The 21,669-nt window shown below is 45.4% G+C and overlaps 2 protein-coding genes and 2 pseudogenes across 2 annotated transcripts; 3 read left to right on the forward strand and 1 right to left on the reverse strand.

Annotated features, from left to right (window-relative positions):
• Window positions 1-258: 258 nt before the first annotated feature.
• LOC127782876 (leucine-rich repeat receptor-like protein kinase TDR) lies at window positions 259-3,872 on the forward strand. Its single transcript, XM_052310152.1, has 2 exons — window positions 259-3,135; window positions 3,381-3,872. The coding sequence occupies exons 1-2, from the start codon at window positions 387-389 to the stop codon at window positions 3,737-3,739; spliced, it is 3,108 nt and encodes a 1,035-aa protein (XP_052166112.1). The 5' UTR covers window positions 259-386; the 3' UTR covers window positions 3,740-3,872.
• Window positions 3,873-5,787: 1,915 nt separating this feature from the next.
• LOC127782015 (uncharacterized) lies at window positions 5,788-6,492 on the forward strand. Its single transcript, XM_052309088.1, has 3 exons — window positions 5,788-5,923; window positions 6,075-6,367; window positions 6,451-6,492. Exons 1-3 carry the CDS (start codon window positions 5,788-5,790, stop codon window positions 6,490-6,492), a joined length of 471 nt encoding a protein of 156 aa, XP_052165048.1.
• Window positions 6,493-10,092: 3,600 nt separating this feature from the next.
• LOC127782016 (uncharacterized) lies at window positions 10,093-13,040 on the forward strand (annotated as a pseudogene).
• On the reverse strand, window positions 12,713-15,494 carry LOC127781168 (F-box protein At4g22280-like; annotated as a pseudogene).
• Between the last annotated feature and the right edge of the window lie 6,175 nt (window positions 15,495-21,669).

Consider the following 21,669-nt stretch of genomic DNA (forward strand, 5'->3'; position numbering starts at 1 on the left):
TTTTGACAATTCCAAGAAAACCCCTATGAAATTCATGGGTTCCAAAATCTCTTGAACCAATTGTGAATAGAGCTTTTTTTTTTAGAACTGTCAATTAACAGAGCTAATGGCATTATCAGATCACAGAGTAATATCATAGTCTGTGTAAATTCAAGATCTTAATCCATATTGATTTGAAGTAGCAAATGCAAGGAACAAAGAGGAGAAGAAAAAAAAAATGGTTGGCTGCTGCAATAGTGGGATCACCACCCAAAACCATCTCTTTCCAAAGCGAAGCCGACCACCGCCATCATGGCCACCTCCACCTCCACCACCTCCACCCATGGCCATGGCCATCTCCTCCCTTCGACTCCTCCTCCTCCCCCCTCCAACCTCCTCATCATGACATGCCGCAGCCACAATGCACCACCACCGCCACCACCTTTCCCGCCTCCATTTTACCACCACCCCCTCCTCCTCCTCGCACCACCTCCACCACCTCCGCCACCGCCATGGCCGCCGCCGCCGTCCATGTCCTGCTTTTGCTGCTGCCTCTCGCTACCATCACATCCGCGTCGTCGGCGCCGCTCCCGCTGCTCGCGCTGCTGTCGCTGAGGTCGTCGCTGGGCGACCCCGCCGGCGCGCTGCGGTCGTGGACGTACGCCGCGGCGGCGTCCGCGGGCGCCACCAGGTCGCTGGCGCCGCCGTGGTGCGCGTGGCCCGGGGTGGCGTGCGACGCGGCAACCGGGGAGGTCGTCGGGGTCGACCTGTCGCGGCGGAACCTGTCCGGCACCGTGTCGCCCACCGCCGCGAGGCTGCTGTCCCCGACGCTGACGTCGCTGAACCTCAGCGGGAACGCGTTCGCCGGCGAGCTCCCGCCGGCGGTGCTCCTGCTCCGGCGGCTCGTGGCGCTTGATGTTAGCCATAACTTCTTCAACTCCACGTTCCCCGACGGCATCGCCAAGCTCGGCTCGCTTGCGTTCCTTGACGCCTTCAGCAACTGCTTCGTCGGGGAGCTCCCCCGTGGCATCGGCGAGCTCCGGAGGCTCGAGCACCTCAACCTCGGTGGCAGCTTCTTCAACGGGAGCATCCCCGGCGAGGTCGGGCAGCTGCGGCGGCTGCGGTTTCTGCACCTCGCCGGGAACGCTCTCTCCGGGCGGCTGCCGAGGGAGCTCGGCGAGCTCACGTCGGTCGAACACCTTGAGATTGGGTACAATGCGTACGACGGCGGGATACCGCCGGAGTTCGGGAAGATGGCACAGCTCCGGTACCTCGACATCGCCGCCGCCAACGTGTCCGGGCCGCTGCCGCCGGAGCTCGGCGAGCTCACGCGGCTTGAATCTCTGTTCCTGTTCAAGAACAGGATCGCCGGCGCAATCCCGCCGCGGTGGTCTCGCCTCCGAGCGCTCCAGGTTCTCGACGTCTCGGACAACCACCTCGCCGGCGCGATCCCGGCCGGCCTCGGCGAGCTCACCAACCTCACGACGCTGAACCTCATGAGCAACTCCCTCTCCGGCACGATCCCGGCGGCGATCGGCGCGCTGCCGAGCCTCGAGGTGCTCCAGCTATGGAACAACTCGCTCGCCGGGAGGCTGCCGGAGTCGCTCGGCGCGAGCCGGCGGCTTGTCCGGCTCGACGTGTCGACGAACTCCCTCTCCGGCCCGATTCCTCCCGGTGTCTGCGCCGGCAACCGCCTCGCCCGCCTCATCCTCTTCGACAACCGGTTCGACTCCGCGATTCCGGCGAGCCTCGCCGACTGCTCGTCGCTGTGGCGCGTCCGGCTCGAGGCGAACCGGCTCTCCGGCGAGATTCCGGCGGGGTTCGGCGCGATACGGAATCTGACGTACATGGACTTGAGCTCCAACTCGCTCACCGGCGGCGGCATTCCGGCCGACCTGGTCGCTTCTCCCAGCCTTGAGTACTTCAACGTCTCCGGCAACCTGGTCGGCGGCGCGCTGCCGGACATGGCGTGGCGGGGGCCGAAGCTGCAGGTGTTCGCGGCGAGCAGATGCGGTCTGGTCGGCGAGCTCCCGGCGTTCGGCGCCACCGGGTGCGCGAACCTGTACCGGCTAGAGTTGGCCGGGAACGCGCTGGGCGGCGGGATCCCCGGCGACATTGGCAGCTGCAAGCGGCTGGTGAGCTTGAGGCTGCAGCACAACGAGCTCACCGGAGAGATACCGGCGGCGATCGCCGCGCTGCCGTCGATCACCGAGGTCGACCTGTCCTGGAACGCGCTCACCGGCACCGTCCCGCCGGGGTTCACCAACTGCACGACGCTGGAGACGTTCGACGTGTCGTTCAACCACCTGGCGCCGGCCGAGCCGTCGTCAGACGCCGGCGAACGCGGCAGCCCCGCGCGGCACACGGCGGCGATGTGGGTGTCCGCCGTGGCGGTGGCGTTCGCCGGCATGGTGGTGCTCGCGGGCACCGCGCGCTGGCTGCAGTGGCGTGGCGGCGACGACACGGCGGCGGCAGACGCGCTCGGTCCCGGCGGCGCGCGCCGCCCCGACCTCGTCGTCGGGCCGTGGCGGATGACCGCGTTCCAGAGGCTGAGCTTCACCGCCGACGACGTGGCGAGGTGCGTCGAGGGGAGCGACGGCATCGTCGGCGCCGGGTCGTCGGGGACGGTGTACCGCGCCAAGATGCCCAATGGCGAGGTCATCGCCGTGAAGAAGCTGTGGCAGGCGCCGGCGGCGCAGAAGGAGGCAGCCGCACCGACGGAGCAGAACCAGAAGCTCCGGCAAGACAGCGACGGCGGCGGCGGCGGCAAGAGGACGGTGGGCGAGGTGGAGGTGCTCGGCCACCTCCGCCACCGCAACATCGTCCGGCTGCTGGGGTGGTGCACCAACGGCGAGTCCACGATGCTGCTCTACGAGTACATGCCCAACGGCAGCCTCGACGAGCTCCTCCACGGCGCCGCCGCCAAGGCGCGGCCGGGCTGGGACGCCCGGTACAAGATCGCCGTCGGCGTCGCGCAGGGCGTCAGCTACCTCCACCACGACTGCCTCCCCGCCATCGCGCACCGCGACATCAAGCCCAGCAACATCCTCCTCGACGATGACATGGAGGCACGCGTCGCCGACTTCGGCGTCGCCAAGGCGCTCCAGAGCGCCCCCATGTCCGTCGTCGCCGGTTCATGCGGCTACATTGCACCAGGTGAGCCGCATACACATCATCCGCCACGTGTCCATCAAAATCATTACTAGCTCCGTTTCAGGTTATAAGACTTTCTAACATTGCCCACATTCATATATATATATGTTAATGAATCTAGACACATGCGTTGTCTGCATGTGTCTAGATTCATTAACATATATATGAATATGGGCAATGCTAGAAAGTCTTATAATATAAAACAGATGAAGTATTAATCATATTTTTTATTTTTGTCATTTTCTAAGAGTACACGTACACTCTAAAAGTGAACGAGAAGAGCGACGTGTACAGCTACGGTGTGGTACTACTGGAGATCCTGACAGGACGGCGGTCGGTGGAGGCGGAGTACGGGGAGGGGAACAACATCGTGGACTGGGTGCGGCGGAAGGTGGCCGGAGGCGGGGTGGGCGACGTGATCGACGCTGCGGCGTGGGCCGACAACGATGTCGGTGGCACGCGGGACGAGATGGCACTGGCGCTTAGGGTGGCGCTGCTGTGCACCAGCCGGTGCCCGCAGGAGCGGCCGTCGATGAGGGAGGCGCTGTCCATGCTGCAGGAGGCCAGGCCGGAACGGAAGAACTCGGCCAAGAAGCAGGTTAAGTAAAATGGGTGATGGTTAAGTCTTTAGCAGAAAGAAGAACTAATATATATGGTGTGCTCTTCGTGTGCAGTGTGTGTTGTGTATGTATAATTAACTTATTTAGTTACTGTCATGAATGGGCTTGCATATTTCTTGAGCAATTTTCGCGATGTTATTTAAGGGTGAATTACATTTGCTATACAAATCTTGTTTTTAAACTGTGTAATTGTATTCAGTTATGATGACCAATGTACACCGTTATAATTTAGATATATCACGCGATTAACATCTTGTTTCTTGGTAAGTTACTCGGATAGCAGTGAAACCTAAGGAAAATTTCAACTGTGCAACTTCTGCAAAAATGATCAATGTGCTGAAAATACTAACGATGATGTGACCATGGCTACTATGGATACGACCATTGCTCACATCATGAATCATCAAGAAGACATCAAGATCAAGTCCTCCATGTGCTGCAATCTAATTCGGCCACGTGTTACATTGCTGACTTCAAACGGCCGCCAAATCTACATACGTGCTCCGTTTTGGGCCCGTGAGTACTTGATGGAAAGCTCTCAAAGTCCTTCTTCCGACGGATCCAGCCTCATCTTGGAATTCTATCTCGTTTGGCCGCAATCACAGAAGCAAGGTGCTGCGTCACCTGTATTGGGCCAATGGGCTTGTAACTTTGTTTGGGACCCTGGCCCATGTGGGGCCCATGTGGGGTGCGCCCCAATCTGGTGGAGCACGACCCTTGGACCCTCTTGGTCGTCCTCCCACCTCTATAAATAGTTAGGTACCCCTTCAGGGTTTCTTGGGTTTTGATATATTAAAGTTTAGCCATTGCTACTTGCTTGCAGCGCGCGTGTCGGCTAGACCGTCCGTCTGCTTATTCTTCGGAACCCCGACTTATCATTTGTATTAAATTCCTATTTGCAATTCAGATTGCTTTTTTTATCTTGTTCTTGCTTGTTTCTTCGATTTGCTTGCAGGAATAAGGTTGATCTGCACCGGCAAGATCAACAACCCACGGAGAGGTGTATCGATCGCTAAGGCGCAACACAACGTCTCGTACGGTTGTAGTCGGATCAACGTTTCTCCCAAATCATAGTTATCACAACTCACCGAAAGATCGGGCCAACAACAGCCTTGAGTCTCGAGTGGAACTCAGGGTTCATCAAACGGCCTCCAACTTAATGGTAAGCTTCTCCAAATTGGGTGAGCGCTCAAGTAGAATAGCACATTTGCTATCGCCATGTATACAATACACCAATGTTGAGACAAATTTATCAGATGAACTGAATGAGTGGAATGTGAAGACTGACGGTTGTCATATCCCTTTATCCCTTTCATGCCAATGCTGGACGACACCCAGTTCCTGAACTTTGCTCTTCAGCCTTCAAAGCATATGCATGCCGAATCCATGGGTTAGAAGCATCACAGAAAAGCCCCACGGTTTCCAAGTTGAGGCCGCACCGAGGAGTAGAGATAGCGCCACCTCAATGGCAGCACGGCGTCATGCGCCGCCGTCTTCCATGGAGTCGTCCGGCGACCTCCCCAGACTTGCCATCTTTCTCTTCTTGTGGAGACCTTCTCACCACAGCACTCGTGGGCATTCCGTCGAACAGGTTATGGGCACGCCGCTGCAGGCTATCCGGTTACGTTTTTTGAGTACCGAGCTAGTGGGCCGAGCCTTCTATGCACTACGATACTGTTTCATGTGGGCCTAGATTTTTGTGGGCCACAGAGGAAAGTTGGGCCACACAGCACGGTCCGTCCGATCGAGTCTCGTAATGTCGGAAACGTGACGGATTTGGACTACATATATAAACCTTTAACTTCTTATATAAAAATTGTTTATATACAATATTTGTTTACATAATTCGAATTGGACTCGATATACAACTCTTAGCTTGTACTACTAGTATACAAACTATTTTGATTAACTAATCCACTATGATTTAACAGCGCAAAATCCTTGACCAAAAACGACAACTGTGATTATCTGCGAGTATCTGTGATTGCATATCTAATCAAGATCGATCGACGAACGATCGACGCGGCTGTCATCCATGGCCGACGACGTCGCGCCGGCGCTGCTCGTGGACGCCCTCCTCCGGAGGCAGCACGGCCATCCGCTGCCGCCGCAGCTGCCGTTCGCCATCTTCGACGCCAACGTCTTCGCCTCCGACCCCTCCACCCTCTACAGTACACATTATTCCTCTACTAAATTTCTTCTTCTTCTTAAATGCACCTGCCATGATGATCGGCTGCTCGATCTGTTGCTCGCTTTGCTTCTCGATCGATCGATTGAAACCAATCTACATATCATCGATTATATGATTGATTGATTGTTCAGATGAGTACTGGAGCTATGCGGCGGACGACGGCAGCATCTACCTGTTCAGCCCGGGGCCCAGCACCGAAGGCCAGTGGAGGACGGCGACGGCGGCGAGGTCGATCACCACGGCCGACGGCACCTACATCGGCCGGAGGACAACCTGGGTCATCTTCGACCGGGCCAACGGCGGCTGGGCCATGGAAGAGTTCTGCACCTACCACAACGACGGCGGCGGCGGTGGCGTCGCCGAAGATGTACGGCTTTACCGGATCTACCGCCGGATCCCTAGTCTACAGCCGCTGCCGCCGTTGGTGCAACGGCGGCGGCAGCATCAGGTGGGGTTGGAAGGGCAGTTTAGTCAGATGTGCTCTCTAAGGTGATGGTCCTGTCTTAGTTGATTAGTGCTCCTGATCACCTTCACTGTGGATATGTTTAGGGCATTTGCAATGTAAAGTGGCTTGTAGTCTTCGAAGAGAAAGCACGTCACATAAGCTGAATTTATCTTTAAGGATACTATTTTTTTTCAATGTATAGTGGTTTAAATGGGTTAAAAAGTTAAATCAAACGTGTATGATACAAGACACTGCGCGTTCAAATGCCTATGCGTTTTGTTGCGGGTTTCTAGGCAGTGACACTTTGATGAGGGTTTTGTTGCGGTTTTATAGGCAGTGACCCTATACCAAAAGTTACTTGATGAGGGGCATTGCTCGTATAATGTGATTCCCTAGCAATGGCTCCGCGCGTTAAAGCAAGGTCAATAGTATAGTCAATAGTTGGCTCCAAAAACATCCATATCAGTTAGATTTAGCTTAACAAGAGTTAATGTGTATAAAACTACCCGATAGATTTATATGCTTTTTTTTTTATTTTATATCCTCTTCTTCGATTCAATGTTCTGCCCATTTCTTCCTGTCCACTCGTTCTCACAGAAAATACCAGTCTGACCTCATGTGGACCCTATAATCCTATGAGGGAGTATATATGCCGTTGATGCCTATTTAGTTGCCCGCTCCCTCCCTCTCTCCACTCATTTCCCTGCCACCTCACCACTTTTGCCATCATGGACACATTATCATCGGCTAAATTTTCTTATTGTATCTACTCTTAGGCTACTTTAGCCACTAGCTACATCCTCACAAGGTTAGCCGTTTCTAACCTATTGTAGTGACTTAGATCTGACATAGAAGTACGAGGCTATTCGCTATGTCACGCATTTGTAAATGTGTTGTTTCAACTTTAAAAAGTTGTTATTTCCTTTAGAAAAAACCCTAGAAAAAAGACTATGAGGCTATTTTTGATGCTGAGTATTATGCCTCGTTCATTTTCACATTGGTCGGTGGTAATTTATGGTCTTCTTTGTCAAGAAATAATATTATATCTTATACTGAACCGATGAAATATACATGTGACGTTCATTTTCGTTTTTACATCTGTGTACCTACGATCTGCAAAGTGCAATCATATAAGATTTATTATAGTTGACGAGCTGAGGCCGGATATATCGCTGACGTGAAACAAAATAAAAAATTGAAAAAAAAAAAGAGCAACAGCTAGGAGGAAGAGAACGTGAGACACATGCATCCATGCAGGCTATAATAGAAAAAATGAACTTCTAGAAGACTTTCAACTAGTAAAATAAAGTAGGTGACCGTGAAGACTGCAGGCTTCAGAGTTTGTATATTCACATGTTTGGTTCTTATCCGTTTATAGGCAACGGCAAAAATTAAATGGTCTTGTCAAATTATTTGGCAAAAATTGAAAAAAAATGTTCGGGCTTTTGTTAATTAGGTTTGCTACCAATGTTGCGTTTTGGCTATGGGTTCAATTCAACTAACAAAACCAGCCATAGTATCTTCAAGTGGTTTTTCTATATATCCTCTAGAATTAATTACTACTTATCACTATTAAGGAAAACATTTTTTCTAAATGAATAAAAAGGTTTCTGCAGGCGGATTCATGGCCTGTGCCTGTCTACAAGCAAACGACTGGGAAATCATCAATTTTGCAGGCTGCAGGTACACAAATTGATTTTCAAAGACGGCTAAATTAAAAGATCCGCCTAGAAAATGGTTTTCAGGAAAACAAAATAAAAACAATCATCGTCGACGTCTCTAAGCAGCGGTCCTCGTCACGCGTCGAGCATGTTAACAAAATAAATAAAACAGTATTGTGCTTCCCTAGAGTGTCCCGAGGCATGAACGGCCAGCCACCTACAGGCCATCGGTGACGCGAGCAACATCGAGGAAAGGGAAGGGCATGTGGGATCTGCCGCTCCAAGGGCCGATCACCACTGGATCCGACTATCCCCGAGGCTCGCTGCTTCTAGGTTCAGCACGCCATAGGGTCGCTGCCGCCAGATCTGGCACCACCAAGGCTCCTGACTCACCATTGTCTACATTGTGCACGAGCCGCACCCCTTGCAACGTTGTTGTAGATGCAACTCCCCCTCTCCCTCTCCCCCTCTCTCGAGCATTGCTGCCGCTAGATCCCGCCTCCTCTACTATCGTCAGTAGTCCCCTTTGGTACTTTGTAGGCGGATCTGGTGGTCTTGAGCACCGTTGTCGCCAGATCCTCCTCTTCTGATCCACCACCACTGGTGCAGCACGAGTGGTTGTCCTCATTGAGGGTGGTGGATACAACTAGAGCAGCTCGGCCATATCTACAGAAGGGGTGAGCTCGAGTTGTCATGCATGTGGATGAGGACGAGGGCGGGGTGGCCGTAGCACCTGTGGTGGAGAAAGAACAACAACGGCTATGGTTCGGCGCGCATGAGGAGATTGAGGTGTGGGAGGAGAGAGGGAAGAGAAGCGAGGAGAGATGGATTGAGGCTTGGACTTAGGGGGTGTTTAGATCTAGTGGTGTAAAGTTTTGGTGTGTCACATCGGGTATTATTATAGGGTGTCACATGAGGTGTTTGGGCACTAATAAAAAAACTAATTAAAGAATCCGTCAGTAAACCGCGAGGCGCATTTATTAAGCCTAATTAATCCGTCATTAACAAATGTTTACTATAGCACCATATTATCAAATCATGGAGCAATTAGGCTTAAAAGATTCGTCTCGCAATCTATGCAATTAGTTATTTTTTAGCCTATATTTAATACTTCATGCCGATGCTCAAACGTTTGATGTGACAGGGTGACAAATTTTAGGGTGGGATCTAAACAGGGCCTTAGTTGTGCTTCACCCTCCTCACCATTTGATTTTTTTTATATTGTCCAATGATTTTGATAGACAAACCACTTAGGGATCTACATTAGACGTTTATAGGCGGATCCCTAAGTGGTCTGCTTGTGAAAACCCCTATAGATCACGAGTGGCTTCTAAGGGACCACCTGTAAAAATGACACAAGTGGTAACTTAAGAGGACTGGTTGTGAAGACAACCCTATATGTATAAGCGAATTTCAACTATAGAATCTCCTCGCTATTACTACCAATGGAAATTTTCACGGACAGCCTATAACCCTATTTTTGCTAGCCGATTTCAGCTATAAAATCTCCTCGCTATTATTACAAACAAATTTTTCAATGGCCCCACCTGTTGAAATGAAAGCTGGGTGTATGGGAAATTGTTTTTTAAGTAGTGTATTAGCGTACAACAAATATGTTCAATACTATGATTCTCTCATCTCCAATTGCTTCCAACTCACAGAGAAAAGAGAAGAACGTGCATACGCGTTGCATCATGATGCATGTGATTCCGCAACCCGGCCAGTTGCTCCTGGCAGTTAGCTAGATTATTTCACATATATATTCAAGATGGCTTCCTCTCGAGTCTCGAACTATGTTTTAAAAACTTATTAAAAACCATGAAGATTCCAAAACAGCAATTTAATTTGTAAGCCCACCTCGATCGATCGTACTGTCACTACGACAGTAAAGAACTCTAGTCGACACATTACACTTTCCATGTACACACGATTTACACACGCCACACTCAGCATAAATAAGAGAGACAAACTCAAGGCATGCATCAAGCATATAGCTAGGTTGCTAGCTAAGCTAAGTACATAGTCGATCCAAGTCTCCAAAAAATGGGTACTTTGTCAAGTGCGTTGCAATGGTGGGAGAGTGGCAGCTGCGGATCCTCGTCCTAGGCAGCCTCGGTGTTCAATGCTTGCTTGTGATTTTTCGCGGCAGGCGTAAGTCTCGTATCCCAGCTTGGTATAGATTGTTCATCTGGCTCTCGTACCTTGGTAGTGACGCTCTAGCCGTATACGCGTTGGCTACGCTAGCTCTTCAACCGTCAGAAGAAGGGGCACTACAACAATGGCAGCCACGACCTAGAGGTGGTGTGGGCGCCTATCCTATTGATCCATCTTGGTGGCCAAATTTTTATCACCGCCTACAACATTGAAGACAATGAGCTATGGAGACGGCATGTCCTAACTGCAGTGTCACAGGTGCTTAATACTATAACTAGATCAACTAATTCTTGCAAGTATATTAATTTAATTGCATTGCTACAGAAAATAAATCTGTAGGATAATGTAGTACTAGTAAATGTAGATTGTTAATTAAGGAATTTTATGGTTCTTCGAAATATTCTAAGAGGTAACATATTTTCTATATAGCGTAAATTTTGGTACCTCTTGGGGTACTAAGAGGTAGAGAAATTTACAAAAAAAAAACCACCCCATGTGTCACTTAAAGTTTGATATTCTACTCCATGAGTCATTTTGTTGCAAATGCCACCCAGCGCGCACGTGTTTAATCGAATCAACTTGTTTTCATAAATTATGAGCTGCAAATGTGGTCTTTAATAAAATTAAATACTTTTAGAGTATAGTCTTTATACTTTTTTCTTTTTCAGAATCCATAAATAGAAATCCTGATCATAGTTTAAATGTTATTGCTTGTATATCGTTATATTCACACAAAAAAAATCAATGAAACATGAAAAATAAATCTAATACAAACACTTGGACAAGATTGACTCGGCTAGTAGCTTAGCCTGTGGTACCTCTACATCAACGATAACGGGTTGATTCGGTTAAGCACATGCGCACGTGGGTTGTTTTTTCAATAACACTGAATTGATGGGTAGGTATTTACAACAAAATAACTTGTGGGATAGAATGCCAGTCTTCAAGTGACTTATGGAGTGTTTTTTGAAAAAATTTCCCCAAGAAGTAAGAGGTACTCTGTATCATTTGTCTCAGCTTTAAGATATGTTTTAACCGGCGTGCTGCATTCTTGATCTTTATTGCATATTTGATTTGGACCATTTTTGGCTAATTGAATCTATATTCATTGTCAGATCACGGTAGCACTCTACGTGTTTTGCAAGTCATGTTCATCGTCAACTGATAGGAGGATACTTGTTGCTGAAATTTTGCTTTTCATCATTGGTGTTGTCAAATGCTCAATTACTCAGGTCTTGTCAGTTACTCAGGTCTTGCTCAAAAGGCCAGCGCCATAAGCAAAGAAAGAGATCTTGAATCATTCGTCAAAGATGCTAGGGCTTCTCTCATCAAGAGCTGCTCTCATTATCCTCCTCCTCCATTACTGAAGGAAGAGAGAATTAATTCACTCATGAAGCGTCTCCGTCTGCCCAACAACCTGTTTGTAGATTCTACATATCCATTCTCCGATCGCCTCGATAACCTTAGATGCTTCTGGTCACTTAATGCCGAGCTAGCTTACTATGTGATACTAGATGGTCTCTCCAGCGTCTTCAATCTTCTCTACACCAGAAATAAGTCAGACATCAAACACGCCAATGCAGCCACCTACTGCTGTATGTTAACATGGCCTCTTACTTTGGCATTGGCAATCCCAGCCATTGGTCTCCTTCACAGCGGCCACAAACAAGCTTATAGCCATGAGGATGTCATTGTGACATTCGTGATGGTGTATGGCACCCTTTTGCTGCACATCGTTTCAGCATTCATAATACTGAAGTCTGCAATTGACTTGCATGACACTGTCCCGCAGAAAAGCCTGATAGGATCCTTTGCTCGCAAGAGAAGGCACAAAGGGTTGATAGCCATCACAAACTGGTTACAATGCAAAGGCCTGCTTGACCAATACTGGTGCATGAAACCCTACGACAAACCCATGGACGTCACTCGTTTGGTCTACATGTATGTGAGAGATGGATGGACAAAATACATACAAGACGCCGAGAGCTACAGGAGGTTCAATGACAACATGGGCCAGTGGGCACTTGAGCGTGCTCAATGTGGCGAGCTTCTAGGCTGGAGCTTAGAGAGACCATTCGACGAGATTGTCCTTCTATGGCATGTGGCCACGGATTTCTGCTTTAACATGCCTGATAAATCTTACCTTCCAACTGAATTCCATTCTCCCCTTCCTTCCCCTAGAGAGATGGGAAGAGCAATCTCCAACTACATGATGCATCTGCTGTTCGCGAATCCTGAGATGTTGATGGCTGGCACCAGAAGGAATCTCTTCGAAACTGCCTACAAAGAACTCTTGGTCATTCTAAAAGATGAAAAAGATCTACCTCTAAATGATGAAGAAAAACTCATGCCGATGATAATTGACAAGGTTAAGTTTAAACAGGATTAATTACTTCATCCACGACGCTTGGCTGCTCGCGCAAGAGTTGATGGCTCTAGGTAATGAGAAGATGTGGGATGTCATCAGGGATGTGTGGGTGGAGATGCTCTGCTTCTCCGCCGGCAGATGCAGAGGATACTTACATGCCAAGAGCCTTGGATCAGGTGTGGAGTACCTATCCTATGTGTGGCTCCTGCTGTCGCATGCAGGGATGGAGACATTTTCGGACAAGCTCCAGAGGAGGCAACAACCTCGCTTGTCAAGAAGGGAACCTCAGGACAAACAAGATGGTGCCCCTAGTCCGTCAGAGTATTCCCAAAGTTTGAAGCCTCCCAATCACAAGGAGGAAGAAAACCATGATGCCCCATTGTCTCCCCTAGGTGAAGGCAGCATTGTCCCTAAGCTGGAGATTGTCGTCTCGCCAATAGCAACATTAATTATTGTTTGCAAATTATGAAACGTTAGTGTAATTGTAATGTCCATTCCAAGTTGCGGAGTCAGATTCATTCAATTGTGCCATTTTTATGACCTTTGTGTGTGTAATTGAAAAAAAAAAGGAACTCGCCATAATTTGCACCTCAAAAATCAAGTTTAGCTTCTTTTTTTTAAAAAAAAAACCCTTAATTTTTGGGGTTTCACATGATGAATTGTGTCAAGAAAAAAGGACTGTGTTTTCTACCTAGGAAGATAGGATCATATGCCCTCCTGCCTTTAGATAGAGAACTAAAGATTTACCCTCCTATGGCAATGACACGTAGAGTGATCTTAGATTCTTAGGTCACTTGCCTATGGGACAGGAGGGTAAATCCTCAATCAGTCTAAATGAAGGCTATATGATCAAATTTTATGTGCAAAACTGATGGTTCAACACATTCCATTAAGCCTTTGCCTGTTACAAAGCAGCATATGATCGAGATGTAATTTACACCGACCCGACAACTTCTTAGTGTAATTAATGCAATGCTTATAACGAAGCAGCAACCCACCAATTGAAAACTAATCAAAGCAAAATTTAAATAACCATGGGAAGCTCTAATCCATCCACCAGCTCATGGCTACATGATTCCAAGGTAAAATGTACCTTCCAAATCTCGCGAGGAATCAAGATCCACATTTACCACAGGCTGACAGATGAAGTGCCATGCTAATTTGTACCATGCAAAAAATGTTGGGGACAAGTTTTTGTGCTGAAAAGGTCACGCTAAAACATAAAAACAGCAAGCAAAACATTATGAAGACATTACTCGTGTGCAGGCAGGCAGTTGCATAGACAAGTCACAAGTACTACTATCACCGAAAGGAGAAAGAATAGCTGAACAAGCTTCCAACAACATCCTGGTATCAGAATCTCTAATCCAGCCAGCTCAGCACCTCAATCACCAAAATCTAGATCACCTAACAAAACAATTTAAACGATGTCTGTCAAATGCCTGAAACATAAACCACTGTAGGCATAAGCATGCATGGACAATTTAAAGAAACATACCATGCTAAACCGGAAGGGACTTGATTTCAATTTAGGGAGAAAGCTAATATTCACAAACAAGCTCCTGACAATGATGTGCACTCATTTCTCTCCCTGAGAGTAGAAGATTGTAAGCTTTGTAAGTTTGTCACAATTAAACATTTCTTCCGTTTCTTTGCAAGGAGGATCTATTGCTGCTGCAGCATTTGGATACTCCTCATAGTCATCAGCTCCACACTGATGATAATAATGAAAAGAAACCATTAAACTGAACTCGTGGGCAAAAGTAGCTATGTGGGAAGGGGTGAGGTATTATATCTTGCCTTATCAAGTTGCAGGCAAAGTTTTCTATGTTAGGAGAGCGGTGAAGCAAGAAGAGTAGTGGGTAGCAGCCATCTCTCAAAAACCACTCACCAAGCTTCAAAGTTTCAAGTTGCTGAATGTCTCGCACCTCAAAAGACTACGTATCACTACCTTTGACAGCATCTGCCAACAAGTCCAAAAAAGTTTTAGAAAAACATATATAAACAAAGACATGAGTAACTGAAAATTCAAAGGAGGTAGCGTACATCATCATAGACAGATGGGCAACGCAGCTCCAACCAAGTGACATTTGAAAGAGCACTGAGACTATTGCAGTCAACAGCAAAATTTTGAAAAGAGAGTCCAAAAAGGTAAACTGTAGCCTTTTTCACTGATGACACATCCACGAGCTGAATATTTCTTTTTGGAATTAAATCTCCTCTAGATGCAGAGTAACTAAGTTTGACATATCTATCACAAGATGCTCAAATTTTCTGTGGAAATGTTCAAAGGTTTCTGTACTGCTAATGACCAATCTCTTCAATGTGGTCGAGGAAAACATGGTGACATTGATGGCATGTCCAGATCCTCTAAAACTGGGCAACCGGAAGAGAGTTTCTTGATAAAACAGTTATCTATAGAGAAATGGCAAAGGTGCAGCATGCATAAGTGTGCCAACCTGAACGGAAGAGGATAACCATCTATGGAAAGAAGATTTGTGCCAGAATGCTCCATTATGCCAAAAGCCCGGGCATTGCTCCTAAGGGCATGACGAACCCATGGATGGATGTCAGAATAATCAATGGAATCATCAGAGCGGTTGCAGGTGTCAGAAATCGAAAGATCATCCAGTGGTAGAGGGCTGCGGCACAGGAGCAGATTGTCGACAAATTTCATGAAACTTTGCATCCTGCTGAACTTTCATGCATCAGCTTTGAGCCACTTGATAGATGCCCAGACATTCTGCCACCTCCGTGATAGAACGCTTGTCTGCACTGCCTGTTGCGCTGTTAGATAGGACATGACATGGTGCAACAGCTCGTCAGGTAGGTCGCTGAACCTGTTGGGAGCATTCTCCTCACTGTTAGAGGTTTACATCCCTGTCTATGGAAGAGCTTGCTCTATCAAGGCCCTCAGGGGCATTCAGTCGAGCAGGTCTTGTGCAAAATGCTGCCTCTACATAATTAAACAATCCCAAGCAAAGGGTATAAGAGTAAGCAAGAAGACTACACTACACTAGTAATATGCCATCATGAATTCATTATCGTAAGCAGAAAATGGAAGCAGGTTGAGACATGAACAAAATAAACAAATCCGGTGGCAATTTTAAGAAAAAGGAACACAAAAGCAATTCAATCTTGTCCTGGCTTTTATTTATCCATGACAGGGGAATAGGTATTCATCGCAGCAATCGTGATAGAAATCGTACGTTACTAAATCACATGATTTTTTTTTCTCGCAGTAACCCCCTCCCCTGTGCTCCATTCAGTCCCAGCAGCCTACGAATAAGCACAGTTGCATAAAGGACTTAATAATACCTATTGCCGCGAAGAGCTCCTGCAAGAGTCTCCGACGTCAACAAATACACGAAAGTGAGCACGCCTAATTCAGGATTCCTAGCAGATGCCACGAAGAAGCTAGAGCAGCGGCGACGATGGAAAACCCTAGTCGGCGAACAGTGGCGGAAGATATGAAATCGGAGAAAAAAAAAACAGGTAGGAGAAGTAGACCTTACCAAGAACGCGGTGCTAGTCTTGAACGCGGCTGCTCGCCTCCGCTCGCGCAGGGCGTTCCGCGGGCGACGACGAGGGTCTCCGGGTGTCGCCGCCGGCCGGAGAGAAATGCGACGTCACCACCCCATCCGTTCTTTTCTTTTCTTTTTTTTTTTTTTGAACTTCATCCGTTCTTTTCTTGGATCGCTGCTACGCGCGTGCGTCACCGACAATGGGTCCCATTAATGGCTTGGGGCCGCACGTATGATAGGAGCCCATTCCGGCCCAAACAATATGGCCCGCACGACACACCCACGGGACACCCACTATCAGATACCGGTTTCGATTTTGCTAAACATCCGGCGACAAATTTTTTTCCCGGAAATCACTAGGATTTGCTTCTCTTGGATTAGTCTCTGCATGATTTAATCAGCGGCTGTGATGCCTTTCCTTCCCACGCAAGCATGAGGCTAGCAACATCTAGCTTGGCACATAATTGATGAGTACACGCATTGCACGTTGATGCGGCTAGGCGAAGAGATTGAAGAAAATTACATTCCTACATAACTAAAATTACATTTATAAATTCAGTTGATACGATATGTAAGTGCAATGTAGTTTTGGTAAAAATATTATGTAAGTAAATATGTATTTGTTATTTCCTTTAAAATATAAAATTATAGTACTATATAACTAAAATTACATTTGTAAGTTTAGTTGATATGACATGTAAGTGTACCATAATTACACTATAGTTACACTGTAGTTTTACACTGCAGTTACAGTGTAACTATATACAGTGTAAAACAACAGTGTAACTATAGTGTAATTACAGTGTAACTTTTAGTAGATGGGTTGGTGATATTTTTTTGCAATGTAAAGATGTAACAAATAAAATATATGCAATATATGTTGATACATGTATAGACTCTTCTAATCAAGTGATCAAATGAGCCTAATCCAACTAATCTAAAATCTGTGTGATTTGGACCCAAAAATTTGTCACGTGATGGACAGCTAGTCCCACTGATTTTGCTAATTCGCGCGTGCACGCATTGTCGGCGTGCACTCCCGGCCCACACAGCCCACGCATGCGCGCGAGAGAGATTTTTTTTCTTTTTTTCGCTAACCTACCGCCGTTTCTTTTTTTCCTTTTTTTATTTTTTTTCTTTTTTCGCAGTTTGATGCCGTATGGGTAGGAGAAAAAATCGTAATTAGTTTAGTAGTCATTAGTTCCCTATTTTTACTAGTGATTAGTTTACTAGTAATTTTTAAATCTAAACTTAAAAAATTTTAAATTTGGACTTGAAAGTTTTCAAATCTCGAGTTAAAAATTTTTAAATCTCAAGTTGAAAGTTTTCAAATCTGGACTTGAAAGTTTTCGAATCTTGAGTTGAAAGTTTTCAAATCTCGAGTTAAAAATTTTCAAATCTCAAATTGAAAGTTTTCAAAATTTCAAATCTGGATTTGAAAGTTTTCGAATCTCAAGTTGAAAATCTGGACTTGAAAGTTTTCGAATCTCGAGTTGAAAGTTTTCGAATCTGAGTTGAAAGTTTTTAAATTTTGACTTTAAAATTTAAATCTTTAGTCGGAAGTTTTCAAATCTAACTTAAAAGGTCCTGGGTTCGACTTCCCATAGGAGCGAATTTTCCAGGATTTAACGGTGTTGTGCTTTCAGTGGTAGGCGACGTACCCGTCGACAGCGAGGCGCCTGTGGTGACTTCGTCAATCTCTCCAGGATTTGCCGGCCCACTCTTCGAAGATGCTCATAGGGGTAGGGTTTACATGCGTGTGTTCATAGGGTGAGTGCGCGTGCGTTATGAGTGTATGCGTTGTACTGTGTAATTCTAAAAAAAATCTAACTTAAAAAATTTTCAATCTATTAGTAAAAAGAATTTCCCGAAATAAAGATTTTCATAATTTTTTTATTTACTGTCATTAGCGCTAACTAACGGAGTTAGTTACACGGAAGTGCGCGCTGCTGGTGTGCACGCGCCAGCTAGCTTCCCCCATCAGATACTCCATCCGTCTCAAAACAAAAAAAACAAACAAACAAACCGGGATGTATCGCGTACAATACAAGGTACATTATCGGCCACACCACATCCTTGTTGAGAAGCTCTTGTGTATTACAGTACAGGACTGACAGATGGTGAGCTCAAATTTTGGAGGGTCAGAGCTGTCTGATGTGATTTTCATCATGTGTTTGCGGCTCTGCAAATGTTTACGTTCATGAAAACTTTTAAGCTTAATTTGCTGTTCTCAATGTTTGTGGGAAGTTTAATTGTTGAACATTTAATTGCATTTGTAGTACAAGTCAGAAGAAAGGAGAGCCATATATACTAATCTACTACTAAGAAATTAAAGAGGATACATGCTTTTAAGGTTTGTTGGGGACAAACCGAATTGATTTTGTTTGACCTTGAATCTACATAGATGGTATCTTGTGTGTTTGTGCCTCAATTCAGCTGTAGTAGGGGTTTAATATGCTTATCAAGTTACAGTGATTTCAGTTTATACAGCAGTCCCTGATTTCCAAGTTCTTTCTCAATGCAGGTTCCAGATATTGTAGATAATGCATATGTAATAATAGAATTTGATAATGGCTCTTGTGGCAAGCTTGACCTCTGCATGTTTGCTGAAGGTAGTAGGAATGAACAGGAAATTTCTTTTGTTGGTGACATTGGGAAAGTGTAACTAAGATTATGCTTTTGATGTCTTTATTTTCTTTGTACTAGTACACATTTGCATACTCATACGCAGATATATATGCAATTTCATGTAGCTCCGTATATATCTTATATGCTCAATCTGCAGTTTGGTGTCCTGCATGCACTGCAATAATTATTTACTAGTAGTTTTTCCAATGGTTTATGTACAGCTTTGGTAATTTTTTGCCATGTAGCTGATGGTGTTTCTAGGATGATTTAGATCTTCCCCAACAGTAAGGACAAATAAGAGTAAAAATGACGCCATGCCGCCAAATTCCATAAAATATCTTGTCATGCTGCTAGAGCATAGAGGCACATCAGGTGTGGTAACCTATCAAATATGGGGCCTTTTATTACATCTTTTTCCTTTTCTAGATGAATGTTGCATCCTCCTCTTGGTGAATGTTGTCCAGACAAAAGTTCTCTCTTCCAAAAGCATTGGCTTAAATTATTAACACATGCATCTCTACACCATAGACCCAAAATAAAAGGTTGATATATTGTGCTGAAGTCTATGAGCAAGAAATGATAAAATATATTCTAAATGTCATGACCATATATATTGAAATATCATATATGGATAACTGTACATTTTTCAGGTACCGAGGTCTTCATCATGGATCAAGCTACTTGGAGCACCTCAATTTCCTGTCTGCCATCAGGCGTGGTGTGAAGTGGTGAGAAAGAAAGAAAGGTAGTGACTGTATTGGAGATTTGGAGGGGGTCACCGTTTTGGGTTGTGTTTAGATTCAGGGTGAAAATTTTTGTAGGGTCACATTAGATATACGGACACACATTTAAACTATTAAACAGAATCCGCCTGTAACCCGCGAGATAAATTTATTAAGTCTAATTAATCCGTCATTAGCAAATGTTTACTGTAACACTACATTGTCAAATCATGGAGCAATTAAGCTTAAAAGACTCGTCTTGTAATTTACACGCAATCTATGTAATTAGTTTTTTTTTGTCTATATTTAATACTCCATACATGTATCCAAACATTAGATGTGACAGGGTGAAAAAACTTGCCAGTGGATCAAAGCAGGCCCTTGGTTACATTTGAAGCAAAACATGCGATGTCCAAGGTAGGAGCTAGGGGATGGAATGGAAGAGCTTGCTTTTGCATATGGCTATTTTGGATTTCTACCCTACTATTTTTTTTCTAGTGTTAAAAATTAGGCAAGTTTTGACACTGGCAATTTTTTGGTGTGTGGGATGTTTGCAGTGCTCGTGTTTAGAATCTTATCTTATAATACGAATTCAATGCCCAAAAATTAAAAGGATAATCGTGCCACGTGGCAATACCGGTTTCGCGGAAAGAGAAGCTCGAAGAAATGATCTTGCGCGCGCGTGCACCGTCGTCCAGAAGTTTCTCCGCAAATACGATCGAGCAATTAGGCCCATGGGCATGGATCAGCAGGCCGTGCGAATTAAGCCATGGCACAAGAAAATGCTTGGTTGTTATTTTCTATAGGGATTTGACTTTACAGAGATGAACCTAGATATTATAGGCATGCAAATAGCCGGTGCACGCTCATCGATACATGAACAAGCACATTCAGTAATATGTTTACTCACTACTTTGGTTGAGTTCTTTTGTTCACTTTCTCAAATTATCTCTCTCATTTTCCACACACATTTTTCAAACTGCTAAAGGTGTGGTTTTTGAAAAAAAAATCTATATGAAAGTTGTTTTAAAAAAATCATATTAATCTATTTTTTTTTAAAAAAAAGCTAAAACTTAACTAATCATACATTAATGCATAAATTGTTTTGCGTGCCGGAGAGGAGGGGTTCCCAGCCTTTCGTACACACAACCATATAGGATCCCGCCGTTAGTCTTATATGAAATTAACTACTGTCAAAATTTAAATTTTAGAAGCTAATTTTGATGTTGATTTTTAAGTTTTTTCATCAAAATTTATTTTTCATTAGTTTTTAAATCACTGACAATATAAATTACCCATAATTATTATAATTTTTACTAATATGGCTTACGGTGTATTATCCGCATATGCCCAACCTATATGGAGGCCACAATACGTATATCACAGGAGAAATAAATAAATAATGATCGATCATATGAACATAAAACTATATATACAAGTAGCGAGAGCCTCTAGAGGTGCTCTGACCGTGGATCCGGTGTATTACAAAAGGTGATAAAAGGTTATACGAGAGAATGTGCTAAGACGGTGGAGGGAGAGGAAGGGCGGACAAGACCGCTATAGCCGAAAACCCTACCGACACCAGTACGAACTAGTACCTACTTGATAAAAAAAAGTATCGAAATAGAAATGGAATCTAAGTGTCCAGCGTAGGAATGAAAAGCAAAACAATTCATCGGTCGAAGGCATTTAGATTGCATAGGACTTCTATGCAGGAAGGTAAAAAAAAGAGCTTGAGGTGAACGGATTTTTCCTGTGAAATCAGCATAAAAAAAACTTTCCTTTAAATTTTCTACAATTGGTTTCCACGATCCAAATCATAGGAAAGGAAAAAAATTCCCGTCCACAATATTTTCTCGAAAATCATGTAAAAATTCTGTAATCCAAAGAAGCCGTTTGGCCTTGTTTGGATAGAAGAAAATATAGAGGAAAAATGAAAATATTCCAAAACCTTTTAAAAAAATTCACTGTAGCAGTGTTTGGAATTGAGAAAAGGAAAAGTGCAAGAAAAGGTCCCATTCCTATGTTTTGGAGCAAAATCACAGGAAATCAAACATCCACTGAAATCTCTCTTTTTTTTTGTTTCCTAGGAAACACAGCAATCCAGACTCACTTGAATTATTGCGTTGTCACCAGGGTTTCCCAAACCGCCAGGGCCGGGGTTACCGTGCCCTAGCGGTAAGCACGGTTACTGCGCGGTAACCGTGGCAAACCATACGAAATC

This window comes from Oryza glaberrima, chromosome 8 (assembly GCF_000147395.1).
Source record: "Oryza glaberrima chromosome 8, OglaRS2, whole genome shotgun sequence".
NCBI lineage: Eukaryota > Viridiplantae > Streptophyta > Magnoliopsida > Poales > Poaceae > Oryza > Oryza glaberrima.